This window comes from Aedes albopictus, chromosome 1, assembly GCF_035046485.1.
Source record: "Aedes albopictus strain Foshan chromosome 1, AalbF5, whole genome shotgun sequence".
NCBI classification, from domain to species: domain Eukaryota; kingdom Metazoa; phylum Arthropoda; class Insecta; order Diptera; family Culicidae; genus Aedes; species Aedes albopictus.
The window spans coordinates 26,617,445-26,643,787 of NC_085136.1; the positions used below are offsets into that span (position 1 = coordinate 26,617,445).

The window sequence follows — 26,343 nt, forward strand, 5'->3', positions numbered from 1 at the left end:
ATGTTTTTCATATAAATGCGGACCACCCTATCCAAAATGCACCAGATACTTGTTATCAGCTGATGACTTTTTTGATAACATACTATCGAACAGGCGGAAATCGCACACATAAGTCGACGCCAGTTGCAAGGTACCCTTCGTCATCGCTGGTCATCGTAACCTCAAGTCGAATCGAGCAGCTGATTCTCAGCTCAGCAAACTCAGCGAGAACGCCATGGCCGAGGACGGAAACATGCGAGCTCGCCTGAAATACGACCAAGTCGACGCCGAAGGGAACCTCAGCCAATCGGACAGTGATTGTGAAGACGTCCATCCCGTTGAAAGCGGAAGTATCGACGAGAGACCGATGCCGAAAGGATTCACAAACCTGGACCCACCGAATGATACTATCGGCGATGTCTACCCGATGAACGGAGCGAAACGCGGGAAAGTGGTGATCTTCAATCAGGTCAATTTCAAAGCTGGCGAGGATTTGAAACGAAAGGGATCGGACAAAGACGTGGAGCGATTACACAAAGTGTTGCCAAAACTAGGATTTATAGAGGATGATATTAAAGATTACAAGGACTCCACGTATACTAAGATGCAGAGTGTTGCAGACGAGCGTGAGTAATCGCATGGAATTTGAATTGTGCAATTGTTGTAGTATACTGCGTATGATTTTCGTTTTGTAGTGAAACATGACGAAGATCTGAAGCAAGCGGATTGTTTGATGGTGTTCATACTGACGCACGGTGAGCAGGGAGACATGTTGATGGCTCAAGACTGTACGTACAATTTGTATGAATTCTTGGAGAACTTCACCCCGAAGTCGCTGAAATCGATGGCTGGAAAGCCGAAGTTGTTCATAATCCAAGCATGCCGCGGTACAAAGCAGGATCGCGGAATACAGCTGAAATTTAAACCGATCCAAGCCGACTGCGTTAATAATGATGTCAACTCGCAGTCGACAAATTATGTTTATCGCGAGCTTCCCGATCTGCTGCTAGTGATGAGCTCCCATTACGGTAAGGTTTCTGGATATTTAACCCCCAGAAAACACGAGTTCAATAAATTCGAAGTAACGTTACAGGCCACTACTCTTTTCGGTGTACTACAACCGGGAGCTGGTTGATTCAAGAATTTTGCAACGTACTCGAGAGCTATGAATCACTGGAAACAACTTCCATCTACGATGTTCTGACGGAAACGATCAGTGCTGTGTCGAGGAAAACCAGCAATGCCAGAAAGAAATTTAACAAGAAGAAACAAATTCCCAGTTTCTACTCGACGTTAACCAAGATGTTGTATTTTGATACTCCGAAATAATGCTCGACGAATACTGATAGTGTGCAATACTTGACGATGGATGCACAGCGGATACACATTGTACAGACCACCTCACGGCGAAATTCTATCTCTTTCGCTCATTCAGAGAGTTTGAAAACAACAGGACCGACCAGTACCTGTCAAATTTGACAGGTGTTGGTCCTGTTGTTTTCTAATTTTCCGTAGGAGAGAATGAGAGCGATCTCTTGATGACGTCACCGTGCAATGGAGTATTGTCATGGATTGCTTTTTTCTACAATGGAATGGTGCAAACAGCGCGGGTAATATGATTTCTTGCCTAATTTGATGCAATTTGAGCAAAAGTTTCCCAAGTAACATTTAAAGTTTTGTTCGGCTCTACAAGAGATCATCATGACCAATTTTTTAAAACTTGCAATAAAACTGATTTATACATCAAAACCTCTTGATAACCTCTTCAAGAGCATCTTCCGGCTAAGTGGACCACTCTCGGAGAGGTTTTGCAAACCGCATTAGAAGTAGCAATAAACCCGTTTTAAAACCTAGTTGAGAAGTTTCCCATTTTCGATTGTTGTTGTTTTTTTTTATCAACAAAACTATGACAGCTCAAGATGCAGAGAAGCTTCTTCGATGGCACGTAAAGATCAGGAGGATACATCATTCGTAAGTAGAAAGCGATCATTTTAAAGCAATATTTATTTAGCAATATTTTATTTAGTTATTGTGTTGGTAGGCTTATGCGCATTCAATTTTACCGTGAATATTGGGGTTGCAGAATCATAAAATTAATGCGCTTCGAAAATAGTGAAAATTATCATCTCGGAATGAAATAAATCAATTGGTTAATTTAGTAAAACTATCGCGAATCACAAGAAAACCCAGCAGAGATAGTTTATTTATGTGAGCACGTTATGCAAACTATCAATTCATTGCTAATTTGAGCAAAGATAACTATTTTCCATTCACGTTAGCTAATTCTTCAATATGGCGACGACCATAATCAGCGGAAATAACACGAAAGCAAGTTTACTTTTATGATGACCGCAATACACCTAGCAGTGTCGTAGTTTCTGCTTTTCCACCAACAGATGTCGTTATTAATCGAACGGATCGCCATCTACATATCGGAAAGTTTTGTTTTCTCTAAATCTGTCTTTATGCATATCTTCAAGTATACTATAAAACATTTCATCAATGGTTTTTTCTCAAACAGCATCAAATTAGGCAAGGAATCATAATATACCCACGCTTTTTGCACCATTTTATTGCAGAAACGGAAAATTGACCTTCTCACCATACTGAAATTCAGCTCATTACTACAAATCTAGTACTACATCGAACGAGCCCCATTGCATTAAAGCCTTTTTTTTTTTGTTTCTTCCATTAGTTTACCGGTTGTGATATTTTAAATTATGAATAATTCTTCATTCCAAGATAATAATATTATGCTTTTTTGTTCATGTTTACATCTGGTACCTGTCAAATGTGTAGCGTTCCTTATGCGTATTGCGGTTTTATATGTGATAATAAATAATCGAAAAAAAAGTATACATTTCATTTTTTAATATTATACGTTCAGTTGAAGACCGGATTGTCCCTAATGCACACTCATTTTCGCTTTCTCTGTTCGGTAATTTATTTTACGGTTTTTGAACCGTAAAATACAAAAATTACTGAGTTTTCTGCATATTCATACAACGTTACTGATCTTCAGTAATATTTTTTGACATTTTACTGAATACGGTTATAGCTTGTGCCGAGGACCAAGGGCGTAGCCAGAGGGGGGCAGGGGAGGGTCGTGCCCCCCCCCCCCCCTTGCCGACAGATTTTTTTTATTCGAGCCGACTCAAAAATTATCCATAATTCAAGAGTTCCAGAGAAAAATATTTAAAAAAAAACTATTCTCTAGACTATTCTAATAATTGAGGTTTTTATCCACAATTATCAAACCTTTTTTTCTTGAGAATCACAGGAAATTTCGTCAAGTATTTCTCCAAGAGATCTATTTCAATCTTATGGCTAGTTTCCACTTGGTAAGTACTGTGTAAAAGGATAGGACAAGTAATGCTCACGTAAAACTTTTGCAATCAAAATTACTTAAGCGTTCGCAGTTGATAAGTAATTCGCAGCGGAAAGCTATTTGCCAACAGATGGCACTGTCGTGCGATGCTGTCAGTCATGTTGTTGATTTTCCGTACGGAATAATATGTCGATGTATTATTCCGTGAGTAAAAGGGACATTTCTCTTTCTTTGTGTTTCTTCTTTCGCGCCTGCGCGTTCACAGTGTGCATTAGTATTTAGCCGTGTCGCTCTATAATGTGTACTCCGTCATCCCTCAGCATGGCTGCATCAGAACACAAGATTGAATTTCTTGAGGTTGAATAATTTGCCGTTACGTAGTTTAAAAATTTATAAAGACACCCCAAAACTGAATTGTTTATAAATAGTTCGACAGTTGAAAAAAGGAAATAGCATTTGAGTTTAGCTGATGAGGAGACAATGATTCTAAAAACTGTTGCTTCATAATCATTTCATTTCGTTTGTTGAATGTTCTATGGTGCACTAGAACCAGCAAGTAAAGACTGTATTCGATGAAATTTGGACACAGAAAATAATGTATAGCTTTTCATTGCGTTCACAAAATCGAATATATGTTGAACAGAAATAATATATAATGTGTAGCTAATACCATAACAATCGCAACAAATTCAGTTTGGTATTGGCGCAGATCTAGGCGCAGATATTGTTAATATCATAAAATAAGATTTTAGCAATTTTTTTCACCCGTTTTAAAAATTGTGTAGGCTATAATTTTGATGTAACTCGTCAAGACGTTTGAAAATTTGACTCGAAGTTCTTAACAGAGTATCAATAAACTGGTAAAAAAATCTCAAAATCGGTTCAATACGTTTTCCTAGTATTCAAAACTCAAATCGCTTCAAGGCATATTTTAGGTACTTTTTAATCATTTTATTCCGTGTGTACTATTTTGTTTGTACAACTGTCATGACTGTTCCGATTTTTATTAACATTTGAAACTGTAAATCCATTATAAAAACTGTTCTTAGCCAAATTGCTTGAAAACTTTTCAAGTTATAACTGTTTGAATGTCACGATACAAAAAAAAAACATTTTTGCTTATTGTGACTTTGTGCCACATATACGGCTAGATCAAATTGAATGAAATTTTTACACAATATTTCCACATGTATACTTTACATACAGAACAGATTGAAATCGGTTCAGTATTTTTGTATCTAGAACTATAACAGTGAAGAAGTGATATTTTTTAAAACATTCGTTTGCTCAAACTTCTCAAATGGCAAAATTCTTGTTTCAAAGATATCTCCACCAATATTCAACCGATTTTGATGAAATTTGTATGGTATTAGCTTTACGTAATACACTATTCCTGGTAAAAAATTAGTCATTTACCATTTTATTAGGAAATCTTTCTGAATTCCAGGAATTCGTTCCGAGATCCCTACGAGAATTGCTCTGAGATTCCCTCAGAATTTCTGCTAGGGATTCCTCCAGAAATTCCTTCCTATATCTCTCTAGAAATTAATTCAGGATTGCTCCAGGAGTTCTTTCTGGGATACCAAAGGAAGTTCCCTCAGAGATTCTTCCAACAATTTGTTTAGGATTTGTTCAGAACTTCCAGGAGTTCTCTCTAGGATTACTCCTGTAACTCCATACGGGATTCCTTCAGAGATTCCTTCATGGAATTCTCTAGAAATTCCTTCATGGAATTCTCTAGAGATTCCTCCAGAAGATTCCTATGAAATTATTCTAGAAGTTCTTTCAGGGATTCCTTCACGACTTTTTTTTAGGATTTCTCCAGAACCTTTTGGAATGTCTTCAGATTTTTATCTGGGAAGAAACTATTGAAAGAATCTCTAAAATCGCTCGTGTAGATATTCCCTGCAAAACTGCTGGAGATATTCCTTAAGAAGCTGTTGGAGGAATTTTATAAGGAACTCAAGAGCAAGTCTTGGAGTACTTCCATAAAGAATAAAAAAAATTTCTGGAGTATTTCCATGAGCAAAATTTAAGAAACTTCCAGAATGAATTCCAGAATATGTAATCTGCAAGGAATCCCAGTAGAAGTTCTTGGAGGAATCCCGGAAGGATATCCTGGATGAATTGGACAAATCTTAGAAGGAACTCCTGGAAAAACCTTGACTTATTTTCCAGGAGTCTGGAAGTTCTGAAGAAATTCCGGAAAGAACTTTTGAAAAATTCCCGGAAGATATCCCGGGGAAAATTTCTGGAGAGGTCCCTGATGCCACCCCTGGTGTAATCTTAGAAGAAAATCCTGGAGAAATACCAGAAGAAACTATGAGAGGAACCCATAAATTTACTCCTAGAGGAAACCTAGAAGGAGTTCCTGGAGGAATCCCGGAAGAAGCTATAGAAATTACAAAAGGAATTCTTTGAGGATTCACATAAGAAACGTCCAGATAAAACCTAGAGGAATCTCAAAAAGTTGTATCTTAGAAAGAACTCCTGGAAGAATCACTGAAACAACTCCAGGACGAATCTAAAAATGAATTCCTGTAAAAATCCTAGAGGGAACTCTTGAAATGATCCCGGAAGGAATTCCTGCGGGAATCTCCGAATAAATATCTGAGTGAACCCCGGATAAAAAATACTTAAGAAATCGCGGATGAAATTATTGTAGAATAGTTCGAAAAAACTCCTGGTAGAATTTTAGAAAACACCTCTGGAGAAAACCCTGAAGGAACTCCTAGAAGAGCCCCAAAAAAACAAAATAAATAAATAAATCCTGAATTAGAAGGAACTCACGGAGCGATTTTTTGTAGAACTTCTAATGAAAATCTCAGAGACATTTTATGAGAATCCCCTGCGAACTTCTGGTGGATTTTTCGGTGGAACATCTGGAAGAATTTCAAGAGGACTTTCTGCGAAACTCCAAAGGAAAACCTTCGTACGGAATGCCAAAAGATTCATCACAAAGAATATTTCGTGGATCTTCTTTTAATTCCCCGTGAAGCTTTGTCCTACCTCGTATTCCGTTAAAACTCCACAAGGTAACCGTCAGAGTCCCAGCGGAATTCCTCCCACCGTAGTCCGAACTCCAATTTTGCAGAATTTATAATTATTATCCAACCATAGTTCTCGCTGTAATACCATTAAAAGTTCCCTTAGAATCCCAGCGCAATGTCTCTCATTAGCATTTTCCTTGGAATTCCGTTGAAATCTCACAATCTGCATTTTCCCCATACGCGCGCAAAAATTAAATTTTATTTTCAATCACACTTCCTGAGGAAACGAACGAAATTTCAAATCGTAAACAACAAGGCCACGAAACGCCACACGAACAACGAACAATTTATCTAGCAACCGCCGTATGCAGTGCCCTATTCTTCACATCCTTCTTACAGCATCTTTTCGTAAAAATGCTGTCGGTTAAACAAATGTCAAAATTACTTACGGAAAAAGGAGGAATTTTACTTGAGCGCTCTACTTGGGAACTGGAAACTTACCATTATCATAGAAATCAGTAACAAATTTTGAAAACGACGTATAATCAATGCTACACAATTGATTATACGTCGTTTTCAAAATTTGTTACTGAAATTAACTAAATAACAAGCTAGGTTGATTGGTTAAATTTTGTGATGTTTATTCATGGAATACAAAAACAGCATGCCAAGTTTCTGGTTGGGAATAAGAAGGACTTTGTTGAATCCCAAGGAACAATTCAAAGTCATTAATAAGCATACATGTCGAACTATTGTTGGTTTATAACATCCGCAGCTGAACAAAATCAAATGCTGAATAATAAGCTGCAATGATGCTATTTACATTGTAAATAAGCCAAAATGCAACATTTGACACGTATGTGAACAGCAATTTAATTATAAGCTTAACAAACATCAGCAATTTTTGTTTGTTCGATTTGCCCTTACTAGCTTTAATATATGCTGAAGAAGAACTTTTTCTACGCGTTAAAAAGCTTATGTTCCACAGTTTGTGATAGCTGATTATTGTGGTCTACATAAGTTGAACAAATGCTTGTGATGTTAATACTTCAGCTATTGTGGGAACGTTCAATAATGGTTTAACAGTAAGCTATTTAAACGGGTTTATGATTTATTTGTTCGATTATCACTTTTCGATTGAACAACAGGTCAAAGTGATTATAATAGAGCAGTACTAGAACGTTCCTCATTATTGAATATGTATTGATGTTTGTTGCACACCAATGCAAAATATTCGGAACACTTGCTAATTTTCGTAGCAATTTCAAAGTTGCAGTTATCTTCACAACTTTTTTTAATAAATATTTACAACCTTCCATAAATCTGAATATTGATCTTTCACAGCATTGCGAAGATGTTACACTCTCAGCTAGCAACTTACCAATTCCAGGATGGCGTAGTCGGTAAGGCATGCGACGGGTGATTGGGAGATCATGAGTTCAAATTCCAAGTTGAGGAATTTTTAGAAGAGCTTGTGTGTTATAAATGCGTTGAGATGCGACAAATAAACATGATTGCACCTCGCACTTCAATTTGTTTTTGTTTTCGCAGCAGGTTATTATAGCTGAATACAAGTTTAATATGAGGCTGATATAACACAGATTACTTCCGACTGTAAAGCCAGTATCGTGCTTGCAATCTTTTCTGCAACTGAATAACTTCTCCACTTTTGTTTGAACAACGCCTGATTACAAGCTGTGATGAAATAATGTTAAACTGTAATTCAATCAAACGTGGAATAAAAATGTCATTGCAATGTTGGTTAAATGAGTGAATGTTCCTTGGGATTATATGCTGCTATAGAGTGCAGTTATGTGCTACTGCACGAATTTTAAGTTGTATTCAACTCAAACAAACGTCATGCTAAGAGAATAATACCTGGGATTTCTTTACAAATTCTTTCAAGGATATCTCCAGAAATTCCTTCAGGCATTTATTCAGGTACTTCTCCAAGGATTCTAATTCTTCAAAGGGCATGTCCAGGAGTTTTTTTTCGTGAATTCTTCCATGGACATCTTGCAGGGTTCGGATAGTTTTTTTTTAGGGTTTGTTCCAAGAAATGATTCAAGAATTCATCTCACGATTCCTTTAGTTTTTTACTGATACTTCTGCAAGGATAGATAGATGAATTCCTTCAGGAATTTTCCATAGCTTCCTTCAGTGGATTGCTCCAGAGAGTTTTTCGAGAATTCCTGTATGGGTTTCACCAGACATTCCTCCGGGAATTTCTCCTGGGATATCTTTAGAAGTTCCTTCAGTGATTGTTCCAGTGCTTTTTTCGATGATTCCTACAGAAATTTCCAGGAATTTGTTAAGAAAGCTTTCCTGGGATTTCCTAAGGAATTCATCATGGGATTGCTTCCGGGATTCCTCCAGGTTTTCCTTCAAGCATTCCTCCAAGGATTCACTCGGGAATATCTTCTGTGTTTCTTTCAGAAGCAATTCCAGGAATAAATTTAAAAAATCCCCCAAGGGTTCCCCCAGGAACACTTTTTAGAATTCCTTCAGGAGTTTTTCTTGAAATTCTTTCAAGAACTACTCCAAAAAAATCAAATACTTCCTCCAGGAACTGTTTAGGAATTGCCCCAGGATTTCTCCTGGGGTTTCTTCAGGAACTGCTACAGGGATTCCCCAAGGAGTTCTTCCACGAACTCTTCTTTGAATTCCTTCAGGATTTCTCCAAGGATTCCATCTGCAATTTCTTCAGAAACTTTTACTGGGATTTCTCCATGAATTTCTTCAGAGATTCCTCTAAGAATTATTCCAGGGATCCTCTGAGAATTGTTGCAGTGATTCCTCTAAAAATTCATTAATTCAGAAATGCGTATAGAGATTTCTTCAGAAATTCCTCCAAGAATTCCTTCTAGAGATTCCTTCAGGAGTATTTCTAGAGATTTCTCCGTTAATCTCTACGGGTATTCTTCTAGGATATCCTCAAGGGATTCCACCAAGAATTTCTGCAGGGATTAACTCGGGACTTCCTTCTGTGACTCTTTCTGGAACAACTTATTTCAAACATCCTCCAAAGATTCTCCCACGAACTCTTTTTAGGGTTCCTCCAGCAATTCTTCTTTGTATTTTTTTAAAGAACTTTTCTAGGAATTGATTCAGTACATCCTGCTGGAACTGCTTAGGGATTCTCCGGGATTCTCTTAGTAATTCCTCTTGAAATTTCTTCCGGTTTTCCTTCTGGAGTTTCTTCAGAAACTCTTCTAAGGATTCCTCCCGAATTTGTTCAAGAACTCCATCTGCGATTTCCTAAGGAATTATTTCTGGTATTCCCATACGAATTCTCTAAGAGATTCATCCACGAATTTCTTCAGGAATTCCTCCAGGATTTTTTCTAGGAATACCTTCTGGATTTTTTCCAGAAATTCCGCCAAGAAATCTGCCAGTATTTCCTCCAGGAATTGCTACAGGCATTCCTCCAGGACTTGCACTAAAAACTCCTCCAGAAACTTTTTTAGTGATTTTTCCAGGGATTTCTTCAGAAATTTGTTCAAGGATTTCTCCAGGAATTCCTCCACAGATTTCTCTAGCAATCCCTCCGGGAATTTTTCAGGCGATTTTTTCAGAAATTTCTCCCAGAGCACCCCTAGAGATTCCCCCAGAAATTCATCCATAAATTGTTGAAGGAATTCCTACAGAGATTCCTCCTTGAATTCCTTTAAGGATTCCGCCAGCAATTCCCAAAGGAGAACCTCCAGTAATTCCTGCAGGATATTATTTAGGAATATCTCCAAGAACTATTCCAGGAAATTCTCCAGGAATTATTCCAAGAATTTCTTAAGGAATATCTCCAGCAATTTGTCTAGGAATTGATCCAGGAATTGCTCCTGGACATCCTTCAGAAGTTATGTCAACAATTTCTCCAGGAATTTTCCAGAAATTCTTCTGGAGATTTTTTCAGAAATTCTTCCAGGAAATTCTCCAGGAATACCCTCAGGAATTTTTCAGGGATTCCTCCTGGAAATCCTCCGAAGATTCCTCCAGGAAATCCCACAGAAGTTCCTCTAAAAATTCTTCCTCGAAATCCTCTAGGGATTTCTTCATAAATTCTTCCAGGAAATTCCTGGAGGAATACCATCAGTATTTTTTCAGGGATTCCCCCAGGGACTTCTTTACAAACTTCTTCTAGGATTCCTCCAAGGATTTCTTCAGGAATTCCTTTGAGGATTTATCCAAGAATTCATCCCGGAATTCCGCTAGAAATTCCTCCAGGATTTTCTCAAGGGATTTTTTCAGAAAAAGAAAAATAATAGAATAAAAATAGAAATTTCCCAGAATTCATCCAGAAATTTTTTCAAGAGTTCTTCTAGAGATTCCTCCAGAAATTCCCATAGGAATACCTCTAGGAATGTCTCCAGGCATTCCTCCAGGATTTTATCCAGGAATTTCTCCAGGAACTTCTCCAGGAGTTACCCCAGGAATTTTAACATGCATTCCCCCAGGAATTTCTCTAGGAATTTCTCTTGGAATTGCTCCTGAACATCTTGCAGAAATTATGTCAGCAATTCCTCTAGGTATTTCTCCAGGAATTTCTCCCGAGATTCCATCAGGAATTGCTTAAGGGATTCCTCCAGAGATTTCTCCGTGGAATCTCTTCAGGAAATTCTTTGGAAATTCCACCAGAAAATCCTGCAGAAGATTCTCCAAGGATTCTTCCAGGAAATCCCCTAGGGATTTCTTCAGAAATTCTTCAAGAATATTCTCCAGGAATGCCCTCAGGAATTTTTCAGGGATTCCTCCAGGAATTACACCAGTAATTAATCAAGGAACTCCATCATAAATTATGTCAGCAATTCATCCAGGATCCAGGAGTTACTCCAGGAAATCCTTCAGGGATTCCTTTAGAAATTCTTCCAGGATTTTTTCTAGGAATACCTTCTGGAATTTTTTCAGAAATTCCACCAAGAAATCTTCCAGTTTTCCCTCCAGGAATAGGTACAGGAATTTCGCTAAAAACTCGTCCAGGAACTTTTTCATGGATTTTTCCAGGAATTTCTCCACAGATTTCTCTTGAAGTCCCTCCGGGAATTTCTCAGGGATTTTTTTCAGAAATTTCTCCCAGAGCTCCTCTATAGATTCCCCCAGAAATTCATCCAGAAGTTGTTGAAGGAATTCCTCCAGAGATTCCTTTAAGTATTCCGCCAGCAATTCCCAAAGGAGAACTTTCAACAATTCCTTCAGGCATTCCTCCAGGATTTTATCCAGGAATTTCTCCAAGAACCAGGAAATTCTTCAGGAATTACCCCAAGAATTTCTTAAGGAATATCTCCAGCAATTTCTCTAGGAATTGATCCAGGAATTGCTCCTGAACGTCCTTCAGAAATTATGTCAACAATTTCTCTAGAATTGTTTTCCAGAAATACTTCTGGAGATTTTTTCAGAAATTCTTCCAGGAATTTCTCCAGGAATACCCTCAGGAATTTTTCAGGGATTCGACCAGGAAATCCTCAGGAGATTCATTCAGGAAATCCTCCAGAAGGATTCTTCCTGGAAATCCTCTAGGGATTTCTTCATAAATTCTTCCAGAAAATTCCTGGAGCAATACCATCAGTAATTCCCCCAAGGACTTCTTTACAAACTTCTTCTAGGATTTCCCCAGAGATTCCTTCAGGCATTCCTTCAAGGATTAATCCAAGAATTCATCCAGAAATTCCGGTAGAAATTCCTCCAGGATTTTATCAAGGGATTTTTTCAGAAATGGAAAAATATACGTATTTTCACCAAAAAAATGCTAATATGAGTTGAAAAATAAAAGAAATAAAAGTCATCAATCAAAGTAAATCATAGTTCTGGGTCCCGCAAGCAAAGTTTGGAGGGAGTTTAGGTCATCAAAGCTGATTTTATATATTTGGCAAAGGTTAAAATATCAAAAAATCGTGATTTTTTTCACCAAATTTTCCAAAAATGCTCAATTTTTAAGGATATTGGATTTTTTACTGCGATTCGCAACTCCCTTATTTTATAGCAAGTTTTGTGTAGATTATTTCGGCTGAAGACAGTTTTGAGCTATCTCTTTCATGAGTTGAGATATCGGCATAATAATGATAACACAATCAATGAAAAATTTGGATTTTCTTATGTTATTTGTTTTTGTTTATAAGTTTCTATGTCTACCATGAAAAAAAAAAAGCAAATAACAAGTGTTTGACATATTATGTTATGCAAGTACACATTTTTGAAGATTATCAAAAATAATTGGGTTACTTTGATAATTTTACATTGATCGTGCTTATCGGTTCAAAGAAAGACTCAAAAAGTGCTACGCTGCGAAATTTTAATAATTTAAGAGATCGCAAGTCAGACAATCAAATTCCATGTGTGAAGTTCTATGATATATTTTGAATGATGTGTAGATCGTCAACAATGTTTACCTTTTTTAAATAGATTTTGGTGCTCTTGTTAATCAGACATATAGGTTATATCAGAACTACTACTCTAACATTGAAAAAATCAAAATGAAAATAGCTAATAAAAACTGTAAGAAAGAGAAATATAGTTTGATAATTTCAACCAATCGACATAAAAATTTAAATATGTGCATGGAAATGCAGGTATTTTGACAATATTAGGATTTTTTTTTTCTTTTTACTCGCAAATTTTAAGTAAAGCTAATTCTTTACACAATATTGAGATCTATTATATAATTTGATTTTTAAAGCAAACCATTAGCGCACATATTTGCATCTAAGGTTGGATTTTAGAAAGCATCAGGATGTTTAGATTTCACTATTATTTAAAAAAATATATATAACTTAGTGACTGGCCTAATATGCTACAAGAGGTGTTAACCTAGAAAATGTCAATGTTAAAATCTTTCTGCTGCGCAGCTTACTTGTTGACACATAATTCGACACCAACATTTCAAAAGGGCGTAACTGCTTTTGGAATCACCACCTTCTTTTAAAGCTGTGTATCATGTGTTATGATTTCCATGTTTTTCACAACAAGTACCAGATGGGAAAAACTCTCCCCTTTCCGACAACCACGGTGGTTTGAGTGTAAGGGAGGCAGTACGACCTACAGCTTTGAAAGAAGGTATTACTTCCAAATGCAGTTACGCCCTTTTGAAATGTTGGTGCCGAATTTTCAACTAAAATTTACAAGTTTTGAATCGGTGGCTTGCTATTGTTATCTGATCAACAGATAAAATCTAAGAAGAAAAAAATCTTTCGTGTCCACAAAACGGGTGTGAAAGTTATGTTCAGCATATGTAGATATAAAACGATTAACTCTCAAAACCTTTACATATTGTTACTGTCATGCAGTATCAGTCGGTAATTATCAAAGCAACCCAATAATTCCTGGAATTCTTCAAAAATGTACACCTGCACGTACTATTATGTCAATCATTTATCGTGTGTTGTTTTAATTGCATGGTAGTCATGGATACTAGTGAACAAAATCGATTAACGTAAGAAAACACGATTTTTCATTGATTGTGTTATCATTATTATGCCGATCTCTTAGCTCATGATAGAGATAGCTCAAAACTGTCTTCAGCCGAAATAATCTACACAAAATTTGCTATAAAATAAGGGAATTTCGAATCGCAGGGAAAATTTTAAAATCCTTATAAAATGAGCATCTTTGAAAAATGTGGTGAAGAAAATCACAATTTTTTGATATTTTAACCTTTGCGAAATATATAAAATCAGCTTTGATGACCTAAACTCCCTCCAAACTTTGTTTGCGGGACCCAGAACTATGATTTACTTTGATTGATGACTTTTATTTCTTTTATTTTTCAACTCATATTAGCATTTTTTTGGTAAAAATACCAAAAATCGTCCATTTTTCATAAAATCGATACGTGCAACCTCTAAACATTTTTTGATTGAGTTTTCATGTATGGAACTATTGTTTCTAAGACCCTAATCTATCATTCTAAGGGTGAGCAAGTTAACTTTTTGACACTTTTTCTATTTTGGGACACCCTACTGGGTATTTAGTTTATCGTTCAGGTAGCATTTTATACTCCGACCGTTCAATTCGACCCAACAATCGTTGCAAATAATCATCGCTTTGCCCTGCGAGAGAATGTCTCGATTTGCTCGGTGGTTGAAGCCGCAGCACTGCTGGCTAATGTGAAAAAAGCCTCGCAGAAGCCACACCGCACGGGCTCAATATCGTTGATCTCCAGCTTGCATTCTTTGCATTGTTTCATCTCCATCGCCATGACTACTGGTATATCGGGTGAATTTATTCCCAATTAACAGCTTCCAATGGATCGAATTCAATTTATCCAGAGCACAAAAGAATGATTAACTGATTCACAACACAACGGACGCGACAACGGTTACAAATTTTTAACAAGTATTACACGACAAAAAACGTTAAAATAGTAGACGACTACTGCGCGAGATTGTTTACAAATCGTACACAAACATGAGATAAATCATATGTAAGTAAAATAATGAACTGGATTCGAACTCCGGTCCGCTGATTGAGAGGCACGTACTATACCTCTCGGCTGTATCACCGAGTTGTGAGACGAATGATAAGTGTAAAACTGTTTCTACCTATCTGGTCAGATATCACACTAAGATTCGATTACCGGAGTCGGTAAAATTTTACTGGGTTTTTGAACAGCAGAGTTAACTCGGTAATTTTCTTCGTTACCGAAAACTCAGTATAGCGTGAAATTGCTAGCTGTCAAATGAATACTGATTTAGTCAGTAAATTCTGCTGTCAATGTATTACGGGCTTTTTCGGTAAATTGATATTTCGTTTCATTACCGACTTTTCAGTAGTTAATACGGTCCCCAGCCCTCCCGTTGATTCCAGATTCCTAACTATTGTTCCAGCTTTGATTTATTTCCGACCATGTCCCGAACCCTCATGCTTCATGGAACTGGAATTAATAGTTTATATGTCCATGCCACCTCCCCATGGCGGATGCTTATTCGGCAAAATATTTGCTGGCGAGCAAGCTATAAGTAAATCTACTAGTAAATTTGCATTGCAACATTGCCGAACACCTTATCTTGCACTCCATCCCCATAATAGCTGTCGTTTACTGACAACCAGTCCTGCAAAATATCAGTCTCAGTGCCTGTTTTTCAGCCGAAAATGAATGACTGCGGCGGTCGTTTTCAGTTCCTCGATGTGAGAACTGACAGAGTCCGAGAGCTCCATTCGTGAGCGACCCAACAAGATCAATTCTCAATCATCCACACACTACTCATGCTGAAAGGCCATTCATCTCAAGCGGTGGCTTGTGAGAGTGAGTGCCCTATACGTTAGCACGGGTGAAAACACTCAACTACAGAAAAATGAATGGAAATTTAGCCCTGTCAGCTCTCGCTTTCAGCACGCTGCGTGCGAGTGTGAGTACCTATTTCATTTCGCTCCCGTGTTGCTGATCGGAAAGCAACTTTGACAGGAAAACAAAAACGAAGAAAATGAAAAAAGCAAAATATCGCTATCGTAAAGGCCTGTCGAAAAATTGCAGCACTGCTGACAACCAACTCATAACTCAGTGGAGATTTCCAATTACTTACCTTTTGGGATTCTCGTAGCAATCATCAGATATGGGAAAGGGCATTTTTTCCAAAAGAAAATCTTCGTTAAAAGCAGCGCAGTTGCCGCAAAAGTTTCTTCCTTCAATGGCCGCAACCAGCTTCATTGCGAAAAGCATTTTCGTTTGACAGCTGCCCAATATGCGCGCGTGGTTTGTTTTCATTGAATTTTGATGAAAACTCGGTAAACCGTAGTAAATGCTGAAAAGTCGGCACTTGTTTTTGCTGACTTTTCGCTCATTTCAGTGAATATTCGGTTTTACTGAGCTACCGGTAGTATAAATTACCGTCTTCAGCAAATCAATGAAATGCGTTGCTGAAAGTCAGTATTTGTGTGTAGAATAACTGAAGTATCGGTATTTTTTTAGATTTACTGATCAAAAACCGTAAAATAAATTACCGAACAGTTGAAGCGTGATTGAGTGTGTAGGTTTGTTGACATCTTGTGCAACCAACTGGAACTTACATGATGGATGTAAAATTGAGTCAAATTCGCCATTCAGTCATGAAATGTTTACGTACGTTGATAGTTTACGTCACGTGTCAATTCCTATTTTTTTAAGAGTGTGCTGTCGGAATATTAGATAAAAATATATTCCCTACATGCCGAACTCGATTATCCAGCGTTCTCAAACTTCCAAAACATCTAGCGAACAGAATGCTACATAAAGTTGAAATTTTGGCATTTGTTCAAACCTGATTAGTAATCAATCAAAATTTCATATTCGTAGGTTGGGCATACCGTTTGCTAGATGAATCTTTGGGTAGTTTTAAAACGCAACGCCGGATGTTCGAGTCCGCCCTGTATTGCTAGGTATGCTTGCCGACAGGGAGGGTGCAGGCACGTCAAACTCGAACAAACTACGTCTACCTAACATGCATCGAGCGGCCCGAATAAAACGGTATCATACATAAGCCATAAGGGATATCATTTTCATATCATTCGTGTTATCATAAACTGGATTATAAATCGATGATACTATCAATCATATCGATTCTACCTGTTATCATTTATGGAGTTTTAATGATAGACCGAATGGGTTGTTAAGTATCGTTACCATTCAAAAATGCCATTTTTCTCGAACAAAATTTTAGCCATATTATTCATATTATAATCGCTTTATCGTATTTTTATGATACAGTGAATAATTAAAGCAAGACGGAAATATTTCATGAAATATTTTTTCATCAACTCGAAAAAATACACCCCTGCGAGCATTCGCTGGGCACTGTCAAGTTTTTGTATCATTATATGAATCGTTGTTTACATTCGTGGTGATTTTTTTTAACAGTTTGCCGGATCTGAGGCAGGATCGGGAATCGAACCGTGTTATTGATACGCTTGCTCCTTCTCGCGCGGTGTCTCCGTACTGGACCAAATTGAATCGTCGGTCGCGAGTGATTAAAAGTGGTAATGGTTCTAAAAGTGGAAACCCTGTCGAATTCGAGGAACATCTTCCTTGACCACTGGTATTGACCGCATCGGAAGGTAAGTTTTCAAGTGACCTGCAGTGATTAGCTGGATGCAACTGCTCACTGGAAACGTTAAGGCAGCAGTCACCAGCCGTCGTAACAAGAGCCGGAAGAAGGTCTACACTGCAGTTGAGTTTTTCGTGCTTATAAATGCCGGATTTCGTTCCCCAATGTCTCGCCCAAAGCTTCAAAATACTTTGCAAGTGGCATTTAATTCGAAAGTAACTGGATCATGCGACCGCAGGGGCTTTTGTTTTGAGGTTCCGCTCGTGGTCGGTGGTGGTAGATGCAAAGTGTTAAACCCTTTTTTTGTGCCAAATATGCCAAACAACGGCATTGAAAATCAGACAACAATGCAGACTAACGTGATGGCCACTTATTTTAACCGTTAAATACTAAATATAGTGAAAAAAAAGTTAAAAACATTATTTTTGTCGCTGCAATTTTGGTAAATCCTATTATTAAATATTATTCAAATATTATTAAACGTATCATTATTATATGTTCAATGATACTTGAACAATTCTGAATTGTTGAAATTTTTCAACCCGTATCATATTATCATAAAACGATTACTCCTTGTATAGTTATTATTGTACCAATGGAAATCGTATTATATGAACGATGCCATGAATAGTATTTTTCTATGCGGGGGGCCTTCCCAAACAACACAATTCGATTTCGCGGGCCACCCCCATCGACAAAACAAACCGATTTCCAAGCAGGATTCGACTAGGCTTCTGGTCGCGTTGCCAGTCACACTAACACACTCGCAAAAGATGAGCAGTAGGCCCACCTTGCCGCATGCGGGTCCCCTGCTTGCCGATGATGCATTGAAAAGGCAAGCTTATCGCAATGAAAGTGTAGTAGTGACAAACGCTTAGGAACTCGCTCAGAGTAGATAGAAAAAGTGAGATGAGAGAAAAGGGAAAATAGGAGAAATAGAGCAATGTGAACGAACAGGCGAAATACAAGAGTTCAGAAGTTTTGTGACTACCATCGAGTAAACACGTCTTTTTATTACATCTCGTGAAGACAGAAACTCTAGTTTTCCCTCGCACTTAGATATTTCAAGTGGCGTACGAGGATAGATTTTTCAAGTAAAGTTTTAGTTTTTTAGCACAAATTTTAAATCGCGTGTGAATTTTTCAGTGCAATTTTCAGGTGGATTAAGGAATTTCCACGAAATTTAATCAAGGAGCTCGGCGTAAGTACTTTTTTTTACTCCTTGAGTTTTGCTTCCGCCGAATTTTGCGCTTGGTTTGGCCATTGTTCGGAGTACCTTTTGTACATTGATTCTTTTGTACCTGAACAATAAACCTCGCTTTGTTCTTTTGTTGGCGAAGAAGGCTTGTGCTTCCTATAAGAAGGTGACAACGAAGGTGACAATTTTCAAGAATAATTATTATGATATTTTACGAAGAAACCCAATCATCATTTCCCATTTTGTGAAAACGTGGTTCGATTTTGTCTACGATTTGTTTCTACACACACATTTTTCTGCATTTACACATTACAGCAAATTTTTAAGTCGATCACAAACACCGGCTCAATCATTTCTCAGTGTGAAACCAATTGGGTTCTTTAGGGGTGTCCGGATTATTTCATAATCGGATTCTCCGCCCAAAAATTAGTCGAAATCCAAAATTTCATAATTTTTGGAGTCCGGGAACTATTTTTAAAATGCATTTAAAGTTTGTATGGGGAAATTTTTTTGTTCGGGTCGAACTGTCACTTTATCGATTGAACTGTCATTCTATCCACGAAAATTAAAACTGTTTTGTTGATTTAACCATCAAAATAAAGGTGTTGGAATCCAATAAAATCACGTTATACTCAGAAAAATGAGCTCTTTCGATTAAGCTATAGAAAATAGCAATATTTTATTCACTAAACAACCCAATTGCGCGAAGAACGTTCCAGTGACCGGGAACGGAAAAGAGAAGTAGAGCGAATTTTTTGACAGTTCCGAAGCTACCGAAAGAGTGTGTGCGTGAATCGATCAACCAAACATACCAATACCGACAACACAACGACGAAGCTGGCACGGTCAGCAGGTCAGTGACTACGAAAAAAGCGGCGAATTTTGTCAACACAAAAGTGCATCAAAGTGCATCGGAGGATTGTTCGGAGGTCAACGAACTTGTGATTGTGTGGATGAAGTGCTGCTGTTAGCTGTTGATTGCCGACGGGAAAGTTCATCGATCTCCTGCTGCTGCTGCTGAAGCCGTTCGTCGACAGGGCTGTTTGGATTCGACATCGCCGTGGTGTGAAGTTGGTTTGGTCGTCGTTTAGTGTTGTTGCCGGTGCATCTGGATTATTTTCTGTGGAGTTGCTGCTGCTATTGTGGACCTAACTTTGGTTTTGTACAACGGAGTGCGACATTTTGCGACAAGTGCATTTGTTTTTTTCGGATCTTTTGGTGCATCATAAATCAGGTACGTCGTTTTTGTTTACCTTTTTTTTTGTTGTTATTTTTCTGCGAGATTTTTTTTTTTGATTTTTATTGTTTTGATTGATATTTGGGTCCAAATTTTGATTTTAATTTTGTGATATTTCTTGTGCTTCTTTTGGTAAGGATGACTTTGACGTCGATAGCCGATCCTTATGTACCGTATTCAATGCCATTCAGCCAATATCAGGAACAGCTAGAATGGATTTTTAAGCACAACGATTTCCCAGAGGAACGTTACAAAACGTCATTCCTAGCCGTTTGCGGTAAGGAAGTTTTTATTGAATTAAAAAGGCTATTTCCTGGGAAAGATTTTAACGAATTAACGTATAAGCAAATAACCGATGAGCTAAAGAAACGATACGATAAAAATGATTCGGCTGTTGTGCACAGCTATAAATTTTGGACGAAGAGGCAGGGCCGAAATGAATCTTTGGAGGATTTTGTAATTACTGTAAAAAATTTAGCTGAGCGATGTGACTTTGGGGAGTTTAAGGACAGGGCTATACGCGATATGCTGGTTATAGGATTGAGTGATGTGCAACTGCAGAAGAGACTTTGCGATGAAGAGGATCTATCTGCTACAAAAGCGGAAAGGCTTATCCTTAACTCCGAGATTTCAGCCAGTAGAACCAGACAACTAAAGCATGATGATGATAGGAGAGTGAGCGTAGTAGCACGATTAGGTAACCGACCGGAAGTTTCACGGTCTCGGAACAGATTCCGGAACCGGAGTCGTAGTTTCGACCGGAACCGATCGTTCTCGTCCAGGAGTAGGAGTAATAGCAAATACCGAGGCAAAAGAGGTGGAAGTTCCGCTAAACCAGTATATATTTGTTCCTTTTGCAAGAAAACTGGACACACAAGAAAGTTTTGCTACAGTTTACACGACAAAAGCCCGCGTAGAAATCAATCCAGCGTTAAGTTTGTAGACACTCCAAAGCCATCAACTAGCTCCAAAGATTCGGGACTTTTTAAGCGGTTAAAGAAAGATCTAGATAACGATTCTGATTATTCCGACGGCATGCCTTGCTTAATGATTTCGTCTTCGTCCGTCAACAAAATCAATGAACCCTGCTATGTGGAGGTGCTAGTAAGCCAGAAGCGTTTGACCATGGAAATAGACTGCGGATCAGCGGAGAGTGTGATTTCAGAAGAGCTGTACTTACGAAATTTTGCAAATTGTAAGCTGCAAAGCTGCAATAAAAAGCTAGTAGTTATTGACGGTAACAAACTAAAAGTTGTTGGAAGAATTTACGTAGACGTGCAGCTCGCTGGAAGGCGCAAACAACTGAGCATGGTTGTGTTGCGTTGTAACAACGATTTTATCCCGCTGGTTGGCCGGACTTGGCTAGATGAGTTCTATTTCGGTTGGCGAAACACTTTTGCCAATCCTCCGTCGATGGTGGGGAACATTAACCTGGCTGATGAGCAGAATATTGTTGATGAAGTACAAAGTAAGTTTCCTACAATTTTTACTAAAGATTTTTCCAGTCCGATAGTTGGTTATAAGGGAGATTTAATCTTGAAGGAGGACACACCGATTTTCAAAAAGGCCTACGAAGTACCATTACGATTGAGACAGCAAGTGATTGACTATTTAACGGATCTGGAAAGACAAGGAGTTATCACACCAGTTGAAGCCAGCGAATGGGCTTCACCGGTCATTGCTATTGTGAAGAAGGATCAGACTTTTCGCTTGGTGATAGACTGCAAAGTCTCAATAAATAAAGTTTTGCTTCCAAATACGTATCCTTTGCCTGTAGCGCAGGATCTGTTTGCTACACTTTCGGGTTCAACGGTTTTTTGTTCCTTGGACCTAGAGGGCGCTTATACACAGCTGCTATTGACTGATCGTTCACAGAAGTTCATGGTAATCAATACCATTAAGGGCCTCTACTGCTACAACAGACTTCCTCAAGGGGCTTCGTCTAGCGCAGCAATATTCCAGAAGGTCATGGACCAAGTACTTTGTGGTTTGGAGAATGTTTCAGTTTATTTGGATGATGTGCTGATAGCGGGTAAGGACTTCAAAGATTGCAGAGACAAACTTTTTTTGGTTTTGGAAAGGTTGGCCAAAGCCAACATAAAAGTTAATTTGAAAAAATGCAAGTTTTTTGTTACGCAATTGCCTTACCTGGGGCATGTTTTGACAGACAAGGGATTGCTCCCCTGCCCCGATAAAGTGAAAACCATCCGTGAAGCGAAAGCTCCACGGAACGTTTCAGAGTTGAAGGCATTTTTAGGACTTGTAACTTATTACTCTAAGTTCATTCCTAATTTGTCCACTCGCATCAGCTGCCTCTACAATCTTTTAAAGAAAAACGTGACGTTTTGTTGGACTGACAACTGTAAGAAAGCATTTGACGATTGTAAAGGATTTCTTTTAAACCCAAACCTTTTGGAGTATTTTGACCCGTATAAGCCCATTGTAGTAGTAACAGATGCCTGTAGCTATGGTTTGGGAGGTGTAATCGCACATTTGGTTGAAGACGAAGAGAAACCAATAAGCTTCACCTCATTTTCTTTGAACAGCGCACAGAAAAACTACCCCATTTTGCATCTCGAGGCGTTAGCAGTTGTGAGCACTGTAAAGAAGTTTCACAAATTTCTTTACGGAATGCATTTCACTATTTATACCGATCACAAGCCTCTAATCGGTATTTTTGGCAAAGAGGGTAAAAATTCAATTTCGGTGACGCGTTTACAAAGATACGTTATGGAACTTTCTATTTACGACTACGACATAGTGTATCGGCCTTCTTCAAGGATGGGAAATGCAGATTTTTGCAGTCGTTTTCCTCTGTCCGATGAAATTCCCAAAGAACTGGCACGAGAGTACGTCAAAAACCTTAACTTTTCCAACGAATTTCCAATCGATTATAAAGAAGTGGCCAGGGAAACTTTAAAGGACGAATTTCTGCAAACAATTTTGAAATACCTCAAACAAGGTTGGCCACAGAGATTGGAAAGGCGTTTTGTCGACGTGTATTCTCACTATCAGGAGCTTGAAGACATCGAGGGATGCGTTTTATTCCAGGATCGCGTGGTAATTCCTGAGAGTATGAAGAGCAAAGTACTCAAAATGCTCCATATGAACCACTCAGGGATTAGTAAGATCAAGCAACTAGCGCGTAGGACAGTCTACTGGTTCGGACTAAACAAGGACGTGGAGGACTATGTGAAGGCTTGCGCGATATGCCACCAGATGGCAGCGATCAACAAAAAGGCTCCCTACTCCCGATGGATTCCAACAACTAAACCCTTTAGCAGGATTCACGCTGACTTTTTCTACTTTGACCGTAAAATTTTTCTAGTTGTTGTTGACAGCTTTACCAAGTGGATAGAGCTAGAGTACATGCGACAAGGAACAGACTGCAAAAAGGTTTTGAAGGTTCTTTTGGGGATTTTTGCTAGGTACGGATTACCGGACGTAGTGGTCACAGATGGAGGACCACCTTTCAATTCAGACAACTTCGTTTCGTTTTTGAAAAACCAGGGGATTTTGGTAATGAAAAGTCCACCGTATCACCCAGAGAGCAACGGACAAGCGGAGAGAACCGTGCGTTTAGTGAAAGATGTTTTAAAAAAGTTTTTTCTTGATCCGGAAATGAAGAGATTAGACGTTGAAGAACAAATTGCGTATTTTTTGTCTAACTATCGCAATATTTGCTTAGATAGACAAGGCCAGTTTCCTTCAGAAAGATTGCTCTCTTATAAACCAAAAACTATGCTGGACCTAATTAATCCAAAGAAAAATTTTAAAAACAATTTGACTAACTCGCATGATGATACTGTTTTACACACTGCAAAAGTTGTTAAAAAACCCGATGCATTTACAGCACTCAAAAACGGAGATCTGATTTTTTACAAAAACATAAACACTACAGACATCAGACGATGGTTACCAGCCAAATTTTTAAGACAAGTTTCTGATGCTACTTTCCAGATTTCTCTTGGGGGAAGGATAGTGTTGGCGCATAAGCGTCAATTGAAGCTATCGTCTGACCCTCACCGCAAGGGAACTTTAGTTTTTCCTTTTGAGAGTGGGAACGCTTCAGTAAACGATCCAGCACTTGTTTTGTCGCCGAATCCAGAAGCAGCACCAGTTTCGTCATCTGTAACAAATCGAGAACCACCACCTTTGTCATCCGCACCATTTTTAGAATCTGTTTTGTCGTCGCCTGTGGTAAGAAAAAGTAACGATGGTTGTGGTACAAGTAAGAGAGGAAGAGAAGACGAGGAAGAAGATTCCGATATTTCAAATCCAGATTTTGAATTTTACGGCTACCCTGCCGATTCCTTCATTTTTACAAACGATAATCTTGAAGTAGATTCTCCGAATCAAGAATCGGATCCACTCCCAGTGGTTTCGATAAGAAAATCGAAAAGAAGAAACAAGAAGCGTAGAAGAAGCGATTTCGTTTACTATTAGTAAATTCGAGTTAACAAGAATTTTAAATTGTATAATTGTATATATCGATTCTTTCGTAAATGTTAAGCATAATATGCATTCGAAGATTTTAAAGTATAGTGAATTTGAGTTTGAACTTATATTGAAATAAAATGAACTATTTTCGAACTAAAGGATGAAGGAGTTGTAGTAGTGACAAACGCTTAGGAACTCGCTCAGAGTAGATAGAAAAAGTGAGATGAGAGAAAAGGGAAAATAGGAGAAATAGAGCAATGTGAACGAACAGGCGAAATACAAGAGTTCAGAAGTTTTGTGACTACCATCGAGTAAACACGTCTTTTTATTACATCTCGTGAAGACAGAAACTCTAGTTTTCCCTCGCACTTAGATATTTCAGAAAGTATATTGACCGAAAAGTGTTATCATGAAGATAGCAAATTGAATTGATAACGAAGGGGCTGTCCAAATGCAATCGCACAAGTTCAATGCTACGCAGTCGATATTAGTCGTCGTAGGGAACACATTGTCGGCCACTGATCGTCACAATCTGAAATTGAACCGTACCGTTGATAGTTGGTCGAACTCAACGAACACCATGGCCGAGGACGGAAATATTGATCGCCTGGACGCTACAGGAAACCCTGACCAGTTCTCCGACAGTGTCTGTACAGATTCTAATCCCGCCGAAAGCCGTAGTTCCGCTGGAACCTTGAAGCCGAAAACATCGATAGACACAGCGAACGGTCCGAATGCTAAGGCCTACTCAATGGACGGTCCAAAACGCGGGAAAGTGCTGATTTTCAATCAGGTCACTTTTAAAGATCCCATTTATGACGAACGAGAAGGAACGGAAAAAGACGTGGAACGATTGTACGAGGTTTTGCCACGACTAGGATTTTTGAAGGAAGATATTGTGTTGTACAAAGATTACAGTAAGGGTAAAATCAAGAAAGCTATCCGGAAGTGTGAGTAATCGTTTGAAATAGAATTTCACAATTGCTGCGGTACATTGCGCACGTTTTTTTTTTGTAGTGAATAGTGACGAAGATCTGAAGCAAGCGGATTGTTTGATGGTGGTCATACTGACGTACAATGAAGACGAAGACAAGTTGATGGCTCAAAACGGTTCGTACAATATGTACAGGTTCGTGAAAAAATTCACTTCAACATCGCTAAAATCGATGGCTGGAAAGCCGAAATTGTTCATGATCCAAGCGTGCAGCAACAAAAAGCTACGTACCGGAGTACAGCCGAGAACAGACAGCGCTAGGGATGTCGTTGACTTACTGGCGGAGAATTTCACGTATCCAATTTTTGCCGATCTGTTGCTAGCGATGAGTTCTATTCAAGGTATGCTTTGATCAGTGGACCCATTTTTTTGCGTTCAATACTCTTGGATTGACATTTCAGGTCAATACTCTGTCCGCGATGACACCGGAAGCTGGTTCATTCAAGAGTTTTGCAACGTCATCGAGAGCTGCAAAACGCTCGAGACGACTTCCATCTATGAGATTTTAACGCGAACCAACATGGCCGTTTCGAAGCGGGTCAACAAAGCCGATGAGGATGAGTCTCCGAAGAAACAAATTCCCTGCTTCTACTCGACGCTGTCCAAGAAGCTGTATTTTGGCTCGGCAAAATAATTTATGCTTGAACTCCGCTAAGTGAATCTATTATTTTATTAAGTTAGATGAGTGTTTTTGAATATATATTCTGTCACTGAAGTACGAGCTGAACGAACAAGTAATGCAGACAATAAAACAAATGTTTTTTTATGATGAAGATCATACAAGCATAGATAAATAGTATATATTTTTTTTAATATGTATACATTTGTAAGGTTTTGAGCTGGTGTGCTGCATCCTTAACTTTCCTCAGTGTGGGAGTCCTTTGCTGCATTGCACATGGTCCACGAAACAGATTTACGAGGAAAGATGCATACAGCGCCTTCAAATGATTTTCTAGATTAATATGGTCTTCTACAAAGTTGTTCCTAAACTCAAGGCCCTCTTTTCAATATACATGAAAATTAGGGTGGTCCATATTTTCAAAGAAATTGGGAATCAAACTTTTTTATTTGCAAGAATAACTATATACATTCTTCGGGAAAGTTGTAGATCTATCAATTTTGAGCAAGTTTGCTAAAGACACTTTTTATGTAGCTTTAAAATTTACCCATC

At 38.4% G+C, this 26,343-nt stretch overlaps 3 protein-coding genes across 4 annotated transcripts in view; all 3 read left to right on the forward strand.

The window, feature by feature from the left end:
* Positions 1-26,343, forward strand: part of LOC109415184 (alpha-protein kinase 1) — a 199,512-nt gene that overhangs the window by 142,730 nt on the left and 30,439 nt on the right. The window lies entirely within an intron of this gene.
* Positions 71-25,966, forward strand: LOC115269146 (uncharacterized). The gene is made up of 6 exons (XM_062844776.1): positions 71-605; positions 675-1,007; positions 1,073-1,305; positions 24,606-25,128; positions 25,196-25,513; positions 25,574-25,966. The coding sequence occupies exons 1-6, from the start codon at positions 215-217 to the stop codon at positions 25,804-25,806; spliced, it is 2,031 nt and encodes a 676-aa protein (XP_062700760.1). The 5' UTR covers positions 71-214; the 3' UTR covers positions 25,807-25,966.
* Positions 16,277-24,612, forward strand: LOC134284851 (uncharacterized). The gene is made up of 2 exons (XM_062844252.1): positions 16,277-21,206; positions 23,592-24,612. The coding sequence occupies exons 1-2, from the start codon at positions 19,877-19,879 to the stop codon at positions 24,182-24,184; spliced, it is 1,923 nt and encodes a 640-aa protein (XP_062700236.1). The 5' UTR covers positions 16,277-19,876; the 3' UTR covers positions 24,185-24,612.